The following is a 20,960-nucleotide window of genomic DNA, read 5'->3' as shown; positions in this document are numbered from 1 at the left end:
AGGACACCACCCTGAGCAACACCAGCAATGAGGTATTGGAGCTGAGATAACTGACTGTCAACAGGCAAACCCACCTTCCTTTGTGCCAGGTAGGACTCCAATCAGCAGGGGATTTTCTTCCTTCTTTAAAAAAAAATCTTTTTATTCTCCTCATTTTCCACATGTTGATCAAATACACAACAAAAAGAAACCCAACAGTAACAAATACAGTACCAATACCACAAACAGCATCCCCTTCTATATACAAACCCAACCATCACCCATACATTCCAAGTAAAAAACAAAAGAAAATTAACAATCATCGCATAAACAATGTGCTCAAAACCAACAATAACCCCTAACCCCTTCCCCCCAACCTCTGATGTTCAGTGGCAACCAATTCTTGAAGGTGCATGATAAACAATCCCCAGGAATTGTAGAACCCTTCCTTCATCCCCGTCAGCTCAAACTTCACCTTCTCAAGAGTCAAAAATTCCAGCAGGTCCCCTCGCCAAGCCGAGGCACAGGGCGGAGAAGCTGACCTCCACCCCAACAGGACCCACCTCTGGGCAATCAGTGAGGCAAAGGCTAAAACATCTGCCCCGTACCCTGCAGCCTTGGCCGGTCCGAAACTCTGAAAATGGTTTCTAGGGGCCCTGTCTCCACGCTCATGTATACTACCCCCAAGATGACCTTGAAAACCTCCCTCCAAAACGTCTCCAGCTTCGGGCAGGACCAAAACATGTGAACATGGTTTGCGGGGCTCCTCCCACAGCGCTCACATACATCCTCTACTCCCTGAAAGAGCCGGCTCATCCTCGCCCTAGTGAGGTGCGCCCTATACACGACCTACAGCTGTATCAGCCCCAGCCACGCGCACGACATTGAGATGTTCACCCTCCGGAGCACCCCACACCACTGACTGTCTTCTAGATCCTCCCTCAATTCCTCCTCCCATTTGGCTTTCATGTCTTCCAAGGATATTGCCAACGCCCTCAGCCCCAACCCCCTGCACAGACATTCCTCCATTTCTTTTTTTGTTTTTTAAATAAATTTAGAGTACCCAATTCATTTTTTCCAATTAAGGGGCAATTTAGCGTGACCAAAACACCGAGCCTGCAAATCTTTAGGGTTGTGGGGGCGAAACCCACGCAAACACGGGGAGAATATGCAAACTCCACACGGACAGTGAAACTCTCCTCCATACTAGCCCATTGATAATCACCCCCCCCCCCCCCGCCCCCTGCCTCCAACCCAACTCCTCACCTTTTCAGCATTCGCCGCCCAATAGTAGTACAATAGATTTGGGAGGCCCAACCCCCCCCCCCCTTTTTGCCGTACTCTCTGCAGAATTACCTTCCTAAACCTGACTACTTTCCCCCCCCAAATAAACAAGATGATCAGCTTATCCACTTCCTTGAAAAACGCCTTCGGCAAAACGATCGGCAGGCACTGAAATAATTATCGCCTGCACCCGACCTGCCAGTGACAGAGGGAGACTATACCACCTTGCCAAATCCACTGGAGAATTTTCTTCCTGATTCCCATTGACTCCAGTTTTGGTGGTGCTCCTCGATGCCGTACACGATCAAATGTCGAGGGCAGTCACTCCCACCTCACCTCTGGCATTCAGCTCTTTTGTCCATGTTTGAACCAAGTCTGTAATGAGGTCAGGAGCTGAGTGACCCTGGCGGAACTCAAACTGAGCGTCAGGAAGCAGGTTATTACTGAGTAAGTACCGCTGGATAGCGCTGTCGATTACACCTTCCATAACTTTACTGATGATTGAGAGTAGACTGATAGGGCAGTAAGTGGCCGAGTTGGATTTGTTCAGCATTTTGTGGACGGGACACACATGGGCAATTTTCAACATTGCCGGGAAGATGCCAGTGTTGTAGCTGGACTGGAAGTTTGGAGAGGGGCTTGGCAGGTTCTGGAACAAAGGTATTCAGTACTGTCGGAATATTGTCAGGGCCCATAGCCTTTGCTGTATCCAGAGCCTTCAGTCATTTCTTGATGTCACGTGGAGTGAATCACATTGGCTGAAGATTGACATCTGTGATACTGGGGACTTCTGGAAGAGGCCAAGATGGATCATCCACTTAGTACTTCTGGCTGAAGATTATTGCGAATGTTTCAGCCTTATCTTTTGCACATACGTGCTGGGCTCCTTCATCATTGTACGTTGTTTATCTGTCCGCTGTCATTCACCCTTATTCAATGCTGATTATGAGCAACCACACTGTAGCCATCTGAGATGGCCACCTGCAAAGGACCATGGGAATTATGGCCAACCCAGGACACAGGCAAATACAGAGCTTCTGCGTATTGGACACGCAGGTAGCTAAACCTGATCGAAACCCCCGCTCGTTTGCATTTTAATGGCCCAGTCCCCAGAACAATAGGACTCCAATCAAGAAACTGGTACAGCCACAGACTGATCGGCGCCAATCCCTTTACTCAAGGAGCCCAACTGCCAAGGTCAATGACCGCTAAGGACCCGCCCAGCCACCAAGGCACCCGCCCCTTTATTGGCCGAAATCGAAGGCAGTGACCAGAGCCATGTCGAACTATTGGGTCCAAAATCAAGGACCACCCCAAAGAGCGCGAAAACCCAGAGGGATGAAAAGGGACACAGCCATGTGGTCTGTCTCTTTTGGGATCGGCCTGTGCCCACACCAATCGCAGCATAACGACCAGACAGCCAAGTTCAAGATCAACGATCGCTACCTGACGGATGTGCCCAGCAGAGACAGAGCCACTTCTTCAAACCAGCCATGTGAGATCAAGATAAAGGCTTTCTCCATCTGCACAGTGCCGGTTGCCCTGAAGGTAAGTATAGGTTATTGTAGCTGATAGGTGTAGTTTAACTCGTAGTAGATATTGTGTTTGCATGTCAAAGTAACCCTTGTGTATGTAAGTAAACCATCTTTTGAACTAACTAACTGGTTGTGTGGTCATTTGACCGATATAAGGGGAAGACTTGTGGTTCACCGAGATAGATACAAATACCCACAGTACTGGCGACGCTTTGGGACATAACATCATATCATAAATCGAGCCACATTATTTGGCAACATTATTAGCGACCCAGGTTAGTACCGTCACTCCGAGAGAACCCACAAACTTTGAATCCAGTTGCGAGAAAGAGAAAGAACCACAAGTTCAAGCCCCATATCGACCAAATAACCAAATTTTCGAAGTGTGTACTAACCCGCATGCGTACGTAACAGGGACGGTAAGGTAAACTCGTTAGCATTGTGTAAAACTATCGAGAGAATTGTGAACCGGAAAATAGCTTAGGCCATACCCGTTGTTCGAATCGCTGCCTTATTCCCCTGTCCCAAATTAAAGGTCAGGAAAGAGAAATTAAAAGAAGAGCAAGAGATATTAGAGGTGGAGCAAAAGAGATATTAGAAGCAATGGCCACTAAAACGATGGAACATTTAATGAACCCACAGGAACCAAGGTCGCAGTGACCAACAGAGCAGAGCAATGCCCCATATCGGAGAAAGAGTTGAGGAAGTATTTAAAGGGGAAATACTTGTGCAAATGACGAGTCAGGTCCAGGAAGCATAGGACAAACTTGGTGGGACAACCTAAGCGAGATCCATAAGAAAAATGTAGCAAAGGTCCGAAAACCGATGGCAATAGTGTCCTGTTTGGCACAGTTGCAAGGCACAGAGGAGGTCGTGAAGACGCTCCGCAGGCAGTTAGTTGAGAAAGAAGAAAAGAACGAGGGAAACAGCAATGAAAGTGAAAAGATGATTGAGCAAATCCGGGAACAGTTAGCAGCTAAAGATAAGGAGATGGCCGATGTGAAACGGGCACATTAATCTTGTTTAGTTCCCCTGAGCACCTTTCAGAGCCAGTGCGGTAAAGCCTATCAAGATACACAGCGCGCAGTCCTGGTAAGAGAAGAAACAGAACAGCAGGTAGCCCAGCTAAGTCGTCAGTGCGCGGATTTAAAAGCAGCTTTGTGAGCGCCCCACAGCGCCACTAAAGAACAGAGACAGAGTACAGTAGACCATGCGAAATGTCGATAAAAAATAGAGAAATTACAGTCACTGCTCTCAGTACAGAATGGCTTCCGTTACACTTTTGGCCAGAATTTAGATGAGGAAGATGCTCCCGATTGGCAGAATTAATCGAAAGCCCCCAGAGATATGTAGAGGACACGGTAAATCAGAATCAAGCCCCCCACGCCCCAAAAAGAAAAGCACCCGTACCACCAACTGCACAGGCAGCACACACCCCCACTCATAATTCAACCCCCATGAATCGGGTTACTACACAGCGCAAGTCATCGGATCAGGATGAGCCTGATATCATTTACACCACCCCACTATCCATAACCCAATTGAGAGAGGGTTGTACGAAGATTAGTCCATTCCAGCCCACCACAGACCCGCACAGCTTCTTTGAGGAGGTGCGCCAACAAAAAGTTATGTATGGCCTAGACGAGAGAGAGGAAGTCAAACTTGTAGTTATGAGCCTTAGCCAGTTCGTAAGGTCAGCCTTGCCAGAACCCCAAAATGTAGCAGGAGGAACCCTACAGGAAATGAAAACAGCCATATTAGATGCAATCGGGTATAACAAAGGAGATCCAGTCGAGGGTTTAAATCCTTGTAGGCAAAAGAAGGGAGAACATCCGACCGCATTTGCAGGTCGCCTTTGGATTCATTTCATGGCAGTTTATGGACAATTGAACCGCGCACACCTAAATGAGGAGGACACCACTAAATGGTCCCGCATCTTAGTCTCGCATGCCACAGACGCAGGTCAAAAGGCTTGTGTAAACTATGACCCCGCAGACCACACACACAATGAAGTTTGGGTATTGAAATGACTTTCCAGAGCATGGGAACAATCCCTACACCGACAGACAGATCAGGACGAGATAGAAGCAAACATGCACCCAGTTAGGACTAGCCAGGACCCAGCGTGGATAAACGCGGGTAGACATGAGGGACAGCACCCCAGAGCACAGGCACCATGAGGTTGCTACCACTGTGGACACATGGGACATTATGCCCGCAAATGCTGACAAAACCTCCAGAACCAGCACCAATACCAACAACCAAACCCTCCACCTAGGAACAATGTTAGGCCCATGCATAATCTTAGCGCCCATTCAGACGATTTAGCGATCAATTCCACAGATTGACGGTGTTTGGACTCCCCAACTTGGGTCTGCGACACACTCTGGGACAAATCAGGCAGACCAGTAGTCACAGGCACAGTCCGGGGTATCCAGTCGAATTTCTTTGGGACACAGGAGGGTCCCGCACCACTTTAAACTCCTCCACCATGTTTCAGCGCGACAAATGGCCCACCATAGACACCATCACTCTTAGTGGATTTATTGGCCACGTACAGCAAGGATATATCACAGCTCCCGTACCCATTCAGATAGGGAACATTAGCACTAGACACCCCGTCATTTTAGTTGACTTACCCCAAACAGCCGAGCCCATTCTAGGCATTGATTTAATTAGCTCCCATAACCTTTCGTTTGACCCAGTAAACCAAAGTGTATGGCGAATGGCCAAAACAGCTGGGGCCCCCGCTACGCTCACAGTAGGGGATAATGAACATAGGATTTGCTCAGTGGGAGACTATTGGTTTAATCCGCAAACAATTAGTGTAGACCAGACGATTAGAGAGGTCCTCATAAAACACAAAGCTTCATTCGTACAACACAAACACGATTGTGGGAGAACCAATTTGGCCCGTAAGAAACCCGATGGTTCATGGCGACTAACGATCGACTACCGAGAACTTAACAAGGTAACCCCTTTAGCAGCCCCACCGTTGCCATGAGTCCCAAGACCATGCTCAAGCAGGGAGTACATGCAAAGTATTTCACAGTGCTGGACATCAGCAATGCCTTTTGGTCCATCCCGTTAGACAGGGCCTGTCAGTATAAGTTTGCGTTTACGTTTCAAGGGCAGCAGTACACGTGGACATGCCTCCTGCAAGGATTCCACAACTCCCCCTCCATTTTCCACCGACAATTGACCAACGGACTTTCTAAATTTTCCCAACCCGAATGCCTAATACAATATGTGGACGATCTGCTCCTGCAAACGGACACAAAAGAGGAGCATTTACAGCTTTTATCGGAATTACTTGGCCTCCTGCAATCCATCAGATGCAAAGTCAACCCCAAAAAGGCCGAGATTTTAAAAGAAACGGTTCTCTATTTAGGCACCAACATCACCCACGAGAAGAGAGAAATTGAGCAAAAATGGATCGAGTCGACAGTTAAATTGCCCTTGCCCCAAAATATCACTGCACTCCAGTCATTCCTAGATTTAGTAGGATATTGCCGCAATCACATAGATGGTTTTGCCATGAAAGCAGCCCCAACCCCAGAGCTCCTTAAAAAGAATGCCTCATGTGAATGGCTTCCGCAGCACACAGATGCCATTGATGATTTAAAACTCACCCTAGGCACAGCCCCCGCTTTACAAGTTCCAGACCCAGACTCGCCCTATGCCATCGAAGTAGCAACCACCCTATCAGCAGTACTCCTGCAAGAATGGCATGATCGCTTAGGACCCGTAGCTTATGCCTCAAGAGTATTAGACCCCGTAGAACACGGATTTTCAGCCTGCGAACGGCACTTGCTCGCAGTCTTTTGGGCAATACAGTACGTCACAGGCCTTAACCCAGTAACGATCCTGACCGAACACCCCCCCCACGCAACTATTACTAGACGGTAGATTAAAGGACGGTTCAGTCAGCCAAATCAGCGCAGCTCGCTGGACACTACTGTTACAAGGCAGGGTCATTACAGTGAAATGCAACAAGATCCATACATTTTTGGCCGATAATCACCAGTATGCAGGTACCCCACATGAGTCCCAGATCATAACAGCCCAACACCACACAGGATCCTTTCTCCTGCAGTGACTACACCCACGAGCAGGCAGTAGAACACAGAACTCCCAAACCACAGGCAATGCTTCAAAAATTTATGTAGACGGATCCTCCACCATCGAAAATGGAGTTAGAATAACTGGTTGTGGAATTTATGTAGAAGACGCGCAGGGACACCCACTGGAAGAGATCTCTTTGAAATTGCCCGGCCACCTAGGTTCACAAGCAGCAGAACTCGCAGCCAAAGCCTATGTAGTTCAGCACCCCGATTCTTTTCCAACCCCCGCAGACATACACTCAGACAGCCTGTATGTGTGCAACAGTTTAACAGAATTCCTGCCCCCGTGGGAATCTCGAGGTTTTGTTTCAGCCGATGGAAAACCCCTGCCCTCTGCCCCGTTGCGAAAGCACATTCTCAGGACAGCCTCAGATCGCACATATGGTATCATTAAAGGAAGAGGCCATCATCGCTCCTCCCCAACCGGTAATGTAAAGGCAGACGCCTTAGCCAAAGCAGGATCATGCCATGGTCACTTCTGGCAGCCCCCTGAAAGCGAACCGATACACTCAGTCCAGGTTTCCCAGACCAATATTGAGAATCACAGAATTTACAGTGCAGAAGGAGTCCATTCGGCCCATCGAGTCTGAACCTGCCCATACAAAGAGCACCCTACTGAAGCCCACATATCTACCCTATCCCCGTAACCCAGTAACCCCCACTTAACATTTTTTGGACACTAAGGGCAATTTAGCATGGTCAATCCACCTAACCCGCATATCTTTGGACTGTGGGAGGAAACTGGAGCACGCCGAGGAAACCCACGCAGGCACGGGGAGGCTCAAAAAGCAGATGACACCCTCAAACAGGTTTTAGACGGCAACTTCCCAGCCCCCTATGATAAATGGAAAGATGCACTGACTGTACAGGATGGCATAAAATGGAATTTATGTGGTCCCCACCCAGGACAGAAACCAGCTCATTCACCAGTTTCATGACAGACACGGATATCAGGGGATAGACAATACCATTGCCCATTTAAGACCTTTGTGTTGGTGGTCCGATTTAAAAACCGATGTAACTCATTATGTAGAGAATTGCCTTATCTGTGCACAAAACAATCCCGAACAGTACGCAAAGAAAGCACAATAGAGACACACCCGACCTGTTAATGCCCTTGTACAAATTTGCAACATGTCTTCATTGGCCCCCCTCCCCCCTTGCAGAAATGGTTTCAAGTACGTGCTAGTTGTAATCGACACCTTTACTAAATGGGTAGAAGCATTTCCCTCATGGACAAACACAGCAATGGCCAACGCTAAGATTTTGACCCAACAGATATTCACACGCTGGGGTCTTCCCCGCAATATTGAGTCAGACCAAGGTTCCCACTTCACCGGCAAAGTCATGCAAAATGTTTCAACAATTTTTGGGATCAGGCAAAAATTTCACATAGCCTATCACCCCCAATCCAGTGGCATTGTTGAGAGAATGAATTGCACTTTGAAAGCGATCATTATGAAGATGGTGCAACAGAGTATTACCACATGGGACACAGTCCTCCCATTTGCTCTCATGTTCATTCGGAACACTGTTTCCAGTTCCACAGGTCCCCCCCCCCCCCCCCCCCCCCCCCCACCCCACTCTCATGACCGGACGGCCCATGAAGGGAATTGAATATTTATAAGGTCACAATTTGGCAAGCCCCACAGTCATCGCCCTCACCCATGAAAAAGCAGTCCAACAGGACACAGATAATGTTAAAGCAGCACAGCTCGCTGCAGCTGTCCGATTAGGCGCTAGAAGGAAGCAGAGTAAAGCCTGCTTTGACAAAACCGCCCACCCCGTAGAGTACACAATCGGTCAGCAAGTAACGGTTTCCCGTTACAACCCCAGTTCCTTCCTCTCCCCCACATTTGCAGGACCCTACTCCATTTCAGACAAAGTGAACCCCTCCATGTACAAGATAATGTACCCCAATGGCAAAACTGGTTGGTTCCACATCAACCAACTCAAAGGCTACGGATCCCAATGTAGCCACTCCCAGCACATCTCTCTGGCAACAGGAGATGATTCCACCCCACCCATCAACAACCTAGTTCGACCCCTATGCCCACTCTCATCCAGCCATGCCAACACGTCCATGCCCACAGACCCGAACTTGTCTCCGCCCACAGGTACAGACTTTCACCTTGAAATTGACTCCGACGACAGCAAAAGCCTCCCGGAATTGATTACTATCCCTGAACACTGGTGCGATCTCTCTGCACCCAGTCACCCCAGCCCCCGGAGCCACGACTTAGATATCTTTGACCCCCTATATGCCGTTCCCTAGCCACTGCTACAGCCATCACCGGATGACAGTAACTTGCCCTCCACTCCCACCGCCCCTACGCCTCACGACAAACAAGCCCCTCTTTGGCACCGTGACAACTCTTGTAGACTGGTAAGGCACGACGATCCAGATTATCCGACGGCCCATGGAGTAACTCAGATAGTGTTAGCTAGTGATCAACTGTACGGATAAGTTAGATGTTTAATAGTGAAATGTTTATCGTGACCCATTAGAGATTGATTAATTTATGAATTATTGATAAATATTCGGTAAATGCCCCACAACATAGGATACAGTAGAGTAGAACCTGGCATTGACCAAGGGTACACCAAGGATGGATAGGGATCAATAGTGTGATCCACCACACTTCGCATTCAGGATCAAGAGGATGGGATGTAGCCATCTGAGATGGCCAGCTGCAAAGGCCCATGGGAATTATGGCCAACCCAGGACACAGACAAATACAGAGCGTCTGCGTATTGGACACGCAGGTAGCCAGACCTGATGGAAACCCCCGCTCGTTTGCATTTTACTGGCCCGTTTCCCAGAACAATAGGTCTCCAATCAAGAAACCGGTACAGCCACAGACTGATTGGCGCCACTCCCCTTACTCAGAAAGCCCAACTGCCAAGGTCAATGACCGCTAAGGACCCGCCCAGCCACCAAGGCACCCGCCCCTTTATTGGCCGAAATCGAAGGCAGTGATCAGAGCCCTGTTGAACTATTGGGTCCAAGATCAAGGACCGCCCCGAAAAGTGCGAAATCCCAGAGGGATGAAAAGGGGCACAGCCATGTGGTCTGTCTCTTTTGGGATCGGCCTGTGCCCACACCAATCGCAGCGTAACGACCAGACAGCCAAGTTCAAGACCACGATTGCTACCCGAAGGTTGAGCCCAACAGAGACAGAGCCACTTCTTCTAACCAGCCACGTGAGATCAAGATAAAGGCCTTCTCCGTCTGTACAGTGCTGGTCGCCCTGAAGTTAAGTATAGGTTATTGTAGCTGATACGTGTAGTTTAACTCGTAGTAGATATTGTGTTTGCATGTCGAAGTAATCCTTGTGTATGTAAATAAACCATCTTTTGAACTAACTAACTGGTTGTGTGGTCATTTGACCGATATAAGGGAAAGACTTGTGGTTCACCGAGATCAATAGAAATATCCACAGTATTGGCGACGCTGTTGGGACATAACATCATATCATAAACAGGGCCACATTATTAGGCAACAATACTGAATTGATTCTCAAGGAAACCATCTATTTTTATTGTGTTTAAAAATTGGATCCCATTTCTGATTGAAATCCTGAGCTGGGAGATTCAGAGTGTCTTTCAATGGAGGTTAGTCTGTGAAGGGCGGCTGTGAAAGACTCTGGGAGACGGCTTGCGGACATCACTCAGGTTTACTGGCCAAGAGACAAAAGTATTTGAGACTGAATTCCACAATGGTCTCACTCGACCCTCCAAGTGCGTTAATAAACCTAGAGAGAAAATTAATCAATGTTTAATCTACAGAATCAAATGTATAGAAAGCAATATAGAATCATAGAATTTACAGTGCAGAAGGAGGCCATTCAGCCCACCGAATCTGCACCGGCCCTTGGAAAGACCACCCCACTTAAGCCCACACTTCCACCTTATCCCTGTAACCCTAGTAACCCCAACTAACCTTTTTGGACACTAAGGACAATTTAGAATGGCCAATCCGCCTAACCTGCACATCTTTGGACTGTGAGAGGAAACCGGAGCACCCGGAGGAAACCTATCCAGACACGGGGAGAATGTGCAGACACCGCACAGCCAGTGACCCCAAGCCGGGAATCGAACCTGCGACCCTGGAGCTGTGAAGCAACTGGGCTAACCACTGTGCTACCGTGCCGCCCCGAAGCCCCTCGTCGCCATATTCTGACTAGGGACTTAGGGGCAGCACGATAGCACAGTGGCTCAATGTGACTCTGTACTGAAGTGCAGCCCATCGAATAGACAATAAATTGACTGGATCACAGCATCACACAGCATGAAGGGGACCATTCAACCCATCAAACATTTGAATGAATAAATAGGAAGGAAAATGTTTCCAGTGGCGGAAGGGTCAGTGGTTCAAAAAGGCAGCTCACCAGCGCCTTCTCAAGGGCAATTAGGGAGGGGCAGTAAATGTTGGTCCGACCAGTGAAACCCACATCCTGTGAATGAATAACCTTTAAAAAAAGCCTGTTCAGTTACATTGTAAGTTGTACAACGCTCACTATAAACTCTTAATACATTTGTGATTTAGTGTAGGAAATTCTACCTGGTTACAGGATCCAAGGTGACATTTGAGAGTAGAGAAGCTGGACATTTTTATATTCATGCACAGGGTGTGGACAGCACTCGCAAGGCCAGCGTTTATTGCCCATTCCTAATTGCCCTTTAGAAGGTGGCAGTGAGCCGCCTTCTTGAACCGCTGCCGTCTCTATGGTGTAGGTACATCCACAGTGCTGTTAGGGAGGGAGTTCCAGGATTCTGACTCAGCGGCAGTGAAGGAACGGCCGATATATTTCCAAGTCAGGATGGTGAGTGACTTGGAGGGGGACCTCCAGGTGGTGGTGTTCCCAGGTATCTGCTGCCCTTGTCCTTCCAGGTGGACATGGGTTTGTAAATTGACGGTTCAGTCAAGGTGAAGGTTTGGGGGATGAAGTCTGTTAAAACTGAAGATATTACAGCTGATCAAAGGAGGTTTTGCTGTGGAACATACTTTGTAACAGAGAAAAGGAAAGTTTAAAAAGCAGATGTTCAAAAAATACTTCAGAATTTAACATGGGTTGGCCTTTAAGTGTAATTATTATCGGTCTCATTTTATGTCTAATGTCTCTAAAATTCAATAAGTGCCTCTGAAATTTACTATCTTGTATCTTCATTATCAGTTATCTGTATATAATTTGCCAGATTACCTATTTGATCAAACTCATCTGTCAGTCCCCAGAATTTAACTGTCTGCTCATCTGACCAGTTCCTTCAGCCTTTCCGAATCTGAGTCATTCACATGAATTAGGGGCGTGAGGGGGTCTCCAAACATTGACCCTGTGGGCCAGCCTCTGGGAGTCACTGGGAGCCCTAGCTAACCTCATACTATGGTCCAATTAAACATTAGGAGACAGATCGGCAGAAAGGGTGTGGTTTTCATCGGGTTTTATACCTTTGTTCAATTTTGTCCAGTGAGGCTTTAGCATTTTCCGGATCATTCTTCAGGTAGATTTGATATATACCGAAGGATTTCACAAATCCCCTGAGCCATGAGACAGGTTTTTTGAACTTGATGTAGATGTCTTCAGCTCTGTGTTAAAGAAGATGTTGTTAATGTAGGGACAAAACACTAATGTTGCACTGTCATGACACTCTTGGCTTGTGTGTGGTCAATTCAAGCCCCACTGGACCTGGAGTCGCAGCACAGGGGAAATAAGATTTTGTGCGCGATCTATCGGCCCCATCGCTCCGGACCCGGGACGCGGCGAAGCTGGTAAATCTCACTCAAGGCCTCTTGTGTGAGATGTACTTGGCTCATCACGCCTTGCACGATCTAACGAGATCTCACAATCTAGATCTCGTCCTCACTGGACGTGATCCAGTTTTGCATATTCAAGTGAGCAGTTAGTGTCACTTGTATGGCTCTATGCAGGATCTACCCTGTGCTCGGGACATAATAGCCTCGCCTCGGAGACCCTGAGCGGGTGGTGTTTGGCATTGTTTCCACAAACATGGACCAAGTGTACCAACACTTGGGGAGGTCTTACAGGCTTTCGAGGGCCTCTGGATAGTCGGGCTCTGGGTAGGGTGGAGCCCTGGCACCTCCGATTCCACCCTGGTACTGCCGATCTGGCACCTTGGCAGTGACACACGGGCATTCTGGCTGTGTCACCTGGGTGCCACCCTAGCAATGTCACAGTGCCCAGGTGGCACTGCCAGGCTGTCAGGGGCACTGCCAGGGTGCCAGTACCAAGGTGCCCAGGTGGCAATGTTCCCATCTGGGTGCCCTGCCTGCATGAGGTGGGGTGTGTGGAGCTCAATGAGCCCCTAATTGGTGATAGAACATAGAACATAGAACATAGAACAATACAGCGCAGTACAGGCTTTTCGGCCCACGATGTTGCACCGAAACAAAAGCCATCCAACCTACACTATGCCATTATCATCCATATGTTTATCCAATAAACTTTTAAATGCCCTCAATGATGGCGAGTTCACCACTGTAGCAGGTAGGGCATTCCACGGCCTCACTATTCTTTGCGTAAAGAACCTACCTCTGACCTCTGTCCTATATCTATTACCCCTCAGTTTAAAGTTATGTTCCCTCGTGCCAGCCATATCCATCCGCGGGAGAAGGCTCTCACTGTCCACCCTATCCAACCCCCTGATCATTTTGTATGCCTCTATTAAGTCTCCTCTTAACCTTCTTCTCTCCAACGAAAACAACCTCAAGTCCATCAGCCTTTCCTCATAAGATTTTCCCTCCATACCAGGCAACATCCTGGTAAATCTCCTCTGCACCCGCTCCAAAGCCTCCACGTCCTTCCTATAATGCGGTGACCAGAACTGTACGCAATACTCCAAATGCGGCCGTACCAGAGTTCTGTACAGCTGCAACATGATCTCCCGACTCCGGAACTCAATCCCTCTACCAATAAATTCTCACCAGCTCAGGACCTCCGGCAATCTCAGTGCCAACTGGTGGACATTCAAGCAAAAGTTTCTGCTGTACATCGAAGCTTCAGACCTCGTGGGTGGGTCTGATACAGGGAAGATCGCGCTTCTCCTCTCAACAGCGGGTGCTCAAACCATCCAACTCTTCAACTCGTTTAACTTCGCCGAAGGCCTGTACAAGACAAAGTTTCAGGCCATCCTGGACAAGTTTGACAGTCACTGTGAAGTGGACACCAATGAAATCTTCGAGCGCTACATATTCAAACAGCATCTACAAGGTAAAGATGAATCTTTCAACTCCTGCTTAACTAACCTTCACCTGCTAGCGCTGTCCTGCTACTTTGGTGATATTGCTGACTTCATGATCAGAGACCAAATCGTTTTTGGAGTTCACTCTGATCCTCTGAGAGAGCAGGTCTTAAAATTCAAGCATATGACCCTGTCAGTCGCGATTGTGTACAGTGCATGAACACGCCAACAATTGGTATTCCCGATACAAATCGGCTGAAAATGAGAAACTTGCCTCCCACGAGGCAGAGAGTATGCAGGCCATCTCCCAATGCAGCACCTCAGCATTGAAGACAGCGGCCATTCCGCGCGCATTTCCCGCATGCGCAATGCGAACGGGATAACGAAGCGGCTGACACCCGCACTGCGCATGTGCGGCAACGCACGGAACGTCACGACGCTGACGGCATGACGTGCCCGAACTGCGGCACCGCCCACTTAAAGAAACACTGCCCTGCAAGAGGCAGGCAATGTTTAAACTGTGGGAAGCCTGGGCACTATACAGCCTTGTGCAGGTCTGCACCACCAGTCAGGAGCCAGCACTCCCAATTCCGACGACGGCGCGTCCAGAATGTGCAACGACGATTACAGGATTCTGAAAATGGCAGAACAACGGATCCAGAGGACGTGTGCCTAGAGTCCGCCTACCGAGTGGGCATCATTACCACATGTAAATATGCCACACCTAACTCATCTCGCATTCGGTCCATCCTCACTGTGGATTCGGAGGACGAATGGCGTGCGGTGATGCAGGTCAACCGCTATTCGGAGGACGAATGGCGTGCGGTGATGCAGGTCAACCGCTATTCGGAGGACGAATGGCGTGCGGTGATGCAGGTCAACCGCTATTCGGAGGACGAATGGCGTGCGGTGATGCAGGTCAACCGCTATTCGGAGGACGAATGGCGTGCGGTGATGCAGGTCAACCACTGCTCCATCCAGTTCAAGCTGGGCACAGGTGCTTCTGCCATACTCCTCTCACAGGCAGACTTCAAACGCATCAAGAAGCCCCCCAAGGTCCTTCCAGCAGCCTGCCGGCTCCTGGACTATAACAGCAATGCAATCACGGCACTGGGATCCTGCCATCTACTTGTCTCCAACCGGAGCACCCATGCAGGGCTATGGTTTGAGATTGTCAAGCCAGACAGGGAATCCCTACTTGGCGCGCATGCCTGCAAGCAGCTGAACCTCGTGCAGCGGGTTTACACAACGACATCCTCCAATGTGGATCTTCAGGCCGGCATTGACAACAACCTCGCTCAGTATCCGGATGTATTTGACGTGATGGGCACGTTGCCATATCGGTACAAGATTCTGCTACGACCTGATGCCAAGCAAGTGGTCCACGCACCACGCCAGGTCCCGGCTCCGCTGAGGGAGCGCCTGAAGGAACAGCTCAAGGATCTTCAGCAACAGGGCATCATTTCCAAGGTAACCAAACCGACTGACTGGGTCAGCTCGATAAGTCTTCAGAAAGCCTTTGGGAGACCTGCGCATCTGCATTGATTCCAAGGATCTCAATAAGAATATAATGCGTGAACACTACCCCATCCCGAAGCGGGAGGAACTCACCAGTGAGATGGCACATGCAAGGTTCTTCACGAAGTTAGATGCGTCACATGGATTCTGGCAAATCCAGCTGGATGAGTCCAGCAGACGTCTCTGCATCTTCAACACACCGTTTGGCAGGTACTGCTATAATCGCATGCCGTTTGGCATTGTCTCGGCATCGGAGATCTTCCATCGCATCATGGAGCAGATGATGGAGGGCATTGAAGGGGATTGTGTGTACGTGGACGACATCATCATATGGTCCACAACCCCTGAAAAGCATGTTTCCTGTCTCCAGCAGGTATTCAGCCGTGTCCATGCCAATGGCCTGAATCTGAACAGGTCCAAATGTTGCTTTGGCATGTCGACACTCAAGTTCCTGGGTGACCAGATCTCTCAGCAGGGCGCATGCCCAGACACAGACAAGGTCAAGGCCATCATGCCATGAATGTCCCTGAAGACAAGAAGGCGGTGCTGCGCTTCCTGGGCATGGTCAATTTTCTGGGAAAGTTCATTCCAAACCTGGCCTCACACTACGGCCCTACGAAACCTGGTGAAGAAGTCCACTGCCTTCGAGTGGAAGGCAACACATCAGGCAGAGTGGTTGGAGCTGAAAGCCAAGCTCACCACTGCACCCGTATTGGCATTTTTTGACCCAGCCAGGGAGACGAAGATCTCAACAGATGCGAGCCCGGATGGCATCAGTGCGGTGCTGCTTCAACGTGATGACACTTCATCCTGGGCACTGGTTGCCTACGCATCGAGGGCCATGACACCCACCGAAACAAGGTATGCGCAAATAGCGAAGGACTGCCTGGGTCTTCTCACTGGCATTCTGAAGTTTCACGACTATGTCTACGGCCTGCCGACATTCACTGTCGAGACGGATCATACGCCTCTGGTCCACATTATCCACAAGAACCTGAACGACATGACGCCTCGGTTGCAGCGCATCCTCCTCAAACTCAGAAGGTACGACTGAGTGTACACGCCTGGCAAGGAGTTCATCATCGCTGATGCATTGTCCCGCTCCATCACATTGCCGAGTGAACCGTTGGAAATCACCTGGCAGATTGAATCACAGGTGCAGCTGTGTGCTAGCACCCTCCCGGCGTCTGATGAGAAGGTGGTTCGTATCCGTGAGGAGACAGCCAAAGACCCCCTCTTGCAGCATGTCATGCACCACCTCGCCAATGGCTGGCAGAAAGGGCAGTGCCCTCAATTTTACAATGTAAAGGACGACCTGACGGTGACTGATGATATCCTCCTCAAGCTGGACCGGATTGTCATTCCACTCAGTCTCCAGAGCTTGGTGCTCCGCCAAATCCATGAGGGCCACCTGGGTGAGGAAAAGTGCAGACGCAGAGCCAGGCAGACTGTCTACTGGCCCAGGATCAGCCAGGACATCGCGAACATGGTCCTCAACTGTGCGACCTGTCAACGCTTCCAGCCAGCGCAGAGCAAGGAGACGCTCCAGCAGCATGAATTCGAGACCTCCCCGTGGTCCAAGGTTGGCATCGGCCTCTTTCGTGCGAATGGTCGCGATTACGTGTTAATCATTGATTACTTTTCCAATTACCCTGAAGTCGTGAAGCACTCAGACCTCACATCTCGGACTGTCATCAAGGCCTGTAAGGAGACGTTCTCCAGGCATGGTATCCCACTCACTGCCATGAGTGACAATAGCCCGTGCTTCAGCAGCCACGAGTGGTCTATGTTTGCCAAGTCATACCATTTCAAACATGTCAATTCCAGCCCACACTATCCACATTCAAACGGAAAAGTTGAGAAAGGGGTGCACATAGTGAAGCAGCTCATCTGCAAGGCTGCGGATTCTGCTTCTGACATCTACCTCGCGCTGCTTGCGTACAGGGCGACCCCACTGTCCACTGGCATGTCGCCGGCTCAACTCCTGATCAACAGAGACCTGCGGATGACACTTCCAGCCATACACGTGCCCAACCTGGATCACCTCCCGGTGCTGCAGAAGGTGCGGCAACTCCGAGACCGGTAAAAGCAGGGCTATGGTGCTCCTGCCTCCGATTTGCCCGTGTTACCCCGGACAGACACTGTTAGGATCAAGATACCTGATGGTGGCTGGTAAGCACCAGCTGTCGTTGTTCGACAGGCTGCGCCCCGCTCGGATGTTGTACGTATGGCTGATGGTTCTGTTGTGCGACGAAACAGGCGGGCACTGCGCAAAGTTACCTGCCCGCAACCAATTTCTTCTCCATTTTCATCTGTTGTTTTGCTACCTCCTGATACCTCGACTCACGAGGCCACCAGTCAGGCTTCAATCCTGCCCATCAAGGCGCTGTCGTCCCCACCACAACCTCTCCGGCGGTCGACCAGAATCAGACGCAAGCCCCAGAGACTGGACTTCTGAACATTTGTTTTGTTTTCTGAGTTCTGTTTTCTCGCATTGGACAGCTGTTTTCACATGTACATATGTTCACATCCACCACATGTAAATATGTTGATATATGCCTACGCATGTAAATACGTTCACATATGCCATCAAAACATTAAAAAAGGGGATATGTCATGATGTGCAGACAATATGGCTCACTCCTCGAAGGAGGTGAGGATTCTGAAGTCCGGTACCCCACCGCTAGTCTGGGCCCTCTCCCGACGATTATGGGAGAGCTTTTCCTGCGAAGACACAGAGAAGGCATCGTTAGCCGCAAGTGTGGTTCACAGTGGTGGAAGGGGAGGTGTTGTGAAGGGAGGGTTGGGGTGGAGGGAGGGTGGAAAGGGGGTTCTGGAGGATGAGCTACAAGGCAGCCAGTGCTGCCTGCGATGTGGTGCGACAGCAGTCAGCTCGGGCAGTGTGACTAGGAGGACTGATCTCAAGTGCGCGAAGAAGGTCAACGACCTACACCGGTGGAAGCCAGAGTGAGTAGACACTAACACACCACCCTGAAAGGGGAGGGGAGGAGAGAGGGGTGGGGTCACCTAGGGGGTTGGGAGGGGTGGATCCTCCTTTGCAGGGTGGGGGAGGCGGGGGGAAGGTGGTATGTTAGTGTCTACTCACTCTGGCTTCCGCCGGTGTAGGTCGTTGACCTTCTTCGCGCACTTGAGATCAGTCCTCCTAGCCACACTGCCCGAGCTGACTGCTGTCGCACCACATCGCAGGCAGCACTGGCTGCCTTGTAGCTCATCCTCCGGAACCCCCGGGGGAACAGGGCATCATTCCTGGCCTCCGACACTTCCAGGAGCCTCCCCAGGTCAGCGCCCCCGAATCTTGGGGCTGGTCTCCTTGGCATCATTATTATGAGCTGGCTGGGGTTGGTCGAGCAGGTGCTGCTCGACCTTGTTAGTGGGGGGGTGGCGAGCGTGGTCCCAGTGAATCTGCTGGCGAGCTGTCATTTGTGGCGAGAAGCCCATCAGGCCTCATTAAGTGGACCAATTAACGTAGAATGCTGTTGCCGGCCTCGTTGGGCTGAGTGCCGGGAAGCCCGCCGGGAAGACTGGCAGTGGGGTACCGGACTTCAGAATCCTCACCTCCTTTGAGGAGTGGGCCATGGAGGTGACTGGGTGGCCGAGGACAGGGCGGTCCCCCACGCGGAGGCTGGCGGACATCGCAGAGGTGAGGAACCACCGGGCTCCACCCGAAGGGACTGTCAAACATGAGCAGTGATTGCCTTCCTGACTGACTGACCCATCCCTCCCACTGACCACATGTCCATTCTCCCACAGGTCCTCAAGCCAACGTAGCGGCCCATCCAGGGCGGCATCCTCTCTTGACTCCGAGGAGAACAACTCGGAGGAGAGCTCCGAGGATGAAACCATTATAGTCGCGGCACAAAAGGGCAGCATGTGGCACAGTGGATAGCACTAGGACTGTGGCGCTGAGGACCTGGGTTCGAATCCCGGCCCTGGGTCACTGTCTGTGTGGAGTTTGCACATTCTCCCCATGTCTGCGTGGGTTTCACCCCCACAACCCAAAGATGTGCTAGTTGGGTGGATTGGCTGCACAAAATTGCCCCTTAATTGGAAAAGAAAAATAATTGGTGACTCTAAATTTATAAGAAAAAAAGAAAAAAAAATTGTCGCGGCACAGCTGTCATCCTCACCCTCCACCTGCTTGCTAGCACACTTAGAATTTTTTCTGGACAATCGAGCCCATAATATTCATAGAATGAGATGGCTCTTGTGACATTATACAAATGTAGAGCATGTGAAGAGTTAATGTTATGTTAAAACTAGCCACTAGAGGGAGATAAAAGAGAGTACTATAAATTGCACTGACTCTTAGATTTCTGGGAGAGACGAGAGAGTGAGCTGGAGCGAGTAGAGTAGAAAAGGGAGAAGATAGTTAGGCATAGGAGACATCAGTTGTGTATTTGAGAGTTCTGTAGTTAGAGAAAGCATAGTTTAATATAGTGAGCTTATATTTTAGGAATATGTACGGATCTTATTTTGTAGTGTTAATAAATTTGTTTTGTTCGTTAACAAAGCTTATTGTTCTTTGTTCAACACTACGCATCCAACCCATCCAGGTAAAACAAAGCAGAGAACAACACATGGTACCATGTTTACTTCCTGCAGTAGAATAGTCAGGTTTAGGGAGAAAGAAAAGATCTCTGTGCAAAGAAAGTAAACACAAACTTGAAATAAACTCTCAACCAGACTCCAGCAGCAACAAACAGCAGTATTGAAAAAGAAATACCCAGTCAAAGCCTCATGCAGGGTCTGCAGACTACAAAGTCATGTGGACTGGAAAATTTTCAAACAAGAGTTTGAACAGTCCCTCTCAGCCTTAAACCTGGAAGCAGTCTGTGAGAAGCAAAAGATTGTGCTGTTACTAAATTTGGCTGGAATACTGGCTATAGAATTGTATTACTCATTCCACTTTGAGAATGAATTTAAGAAAAATAAGTTCAACGTGGTAATTGAAAAGTTTAATGAGCATTGTGAGCCTCACGTAAATGAAAACCTGTGTAAAACCTCAGAGACATTAAACTAACGTTGGAAGAATTTAAAATTAAAAGTTCCGAAATGTATTGTGACATAACATAATGTATTGTGGTTAGCATCATTGCTTCACAGCTCCAGGGTCCCAGGTTCGATTCCGGCTTGGGTCACTGTCTGTGCGGAGTCTGCACATCCTCCCCGTGTGTGCGTGGGTTTCCTCTGGGTGCTCCGGTTTCCTCCCACAGTCCAAAGATGTGCAGGTTAGGTGGATTGGCCATGATAAATTGCCCTTAGTGTCCAAGCTTTCCCTTAGTGTTGGGTGGGGTTACTG

At 49.5% G+C, this 20,960-nt stretch overlaps 1 protein-coding gene across 1 annotated transcript in view; it reads right to left on the bottom strand.

Annotated features, from left to right (window-relative positions):
- Positions 1–10,457: 10,457 nt before the first annotated feature.
- Positions 10,458–20,960, bottom strand: part of LOC140394414 (putative methyltransferase DDB_G0268948) — a 102,058-nt gene continuing 91,555 nt past the window's right edge. Inside the window, exons 5-6 of the mRNA XM_072481668.1 lie at positions 12,372–12,509; positions 10,458–10,677 (exon numbers count right to left, since the gene is read on the bottom strand). Coding sequence (XP_072337769.1) covers positions 10,590–10,677; positions 12,372–12,509 — 226 coding nt within the window. The 3' untranslated portion in view covers positions 10,458–10,589. The remainder of the gene's footprint in view (positions 10,678–12,371; positions 12,510–20,960) is intronic.

This window comes from Scyliorhinus torazame, chromosome 2, assembly GCF_047496885.1.
Source record: "Scyliorhinus torazame isolate Kashiwa2021f chromosome 2, sScyTor2.1, whole genome shotgun sequence".
Taxonomy (NCBI): Eukaryota; Metazoa; Chordata; class Chondrichthyes; order Carcharhiniformes; family Scyliorhinidae; genus Scyliorhinus; species Scyliorhinus torazame.
This window is presented reverse-complemented; position numbering and strand designations above follow the sequence as displayed.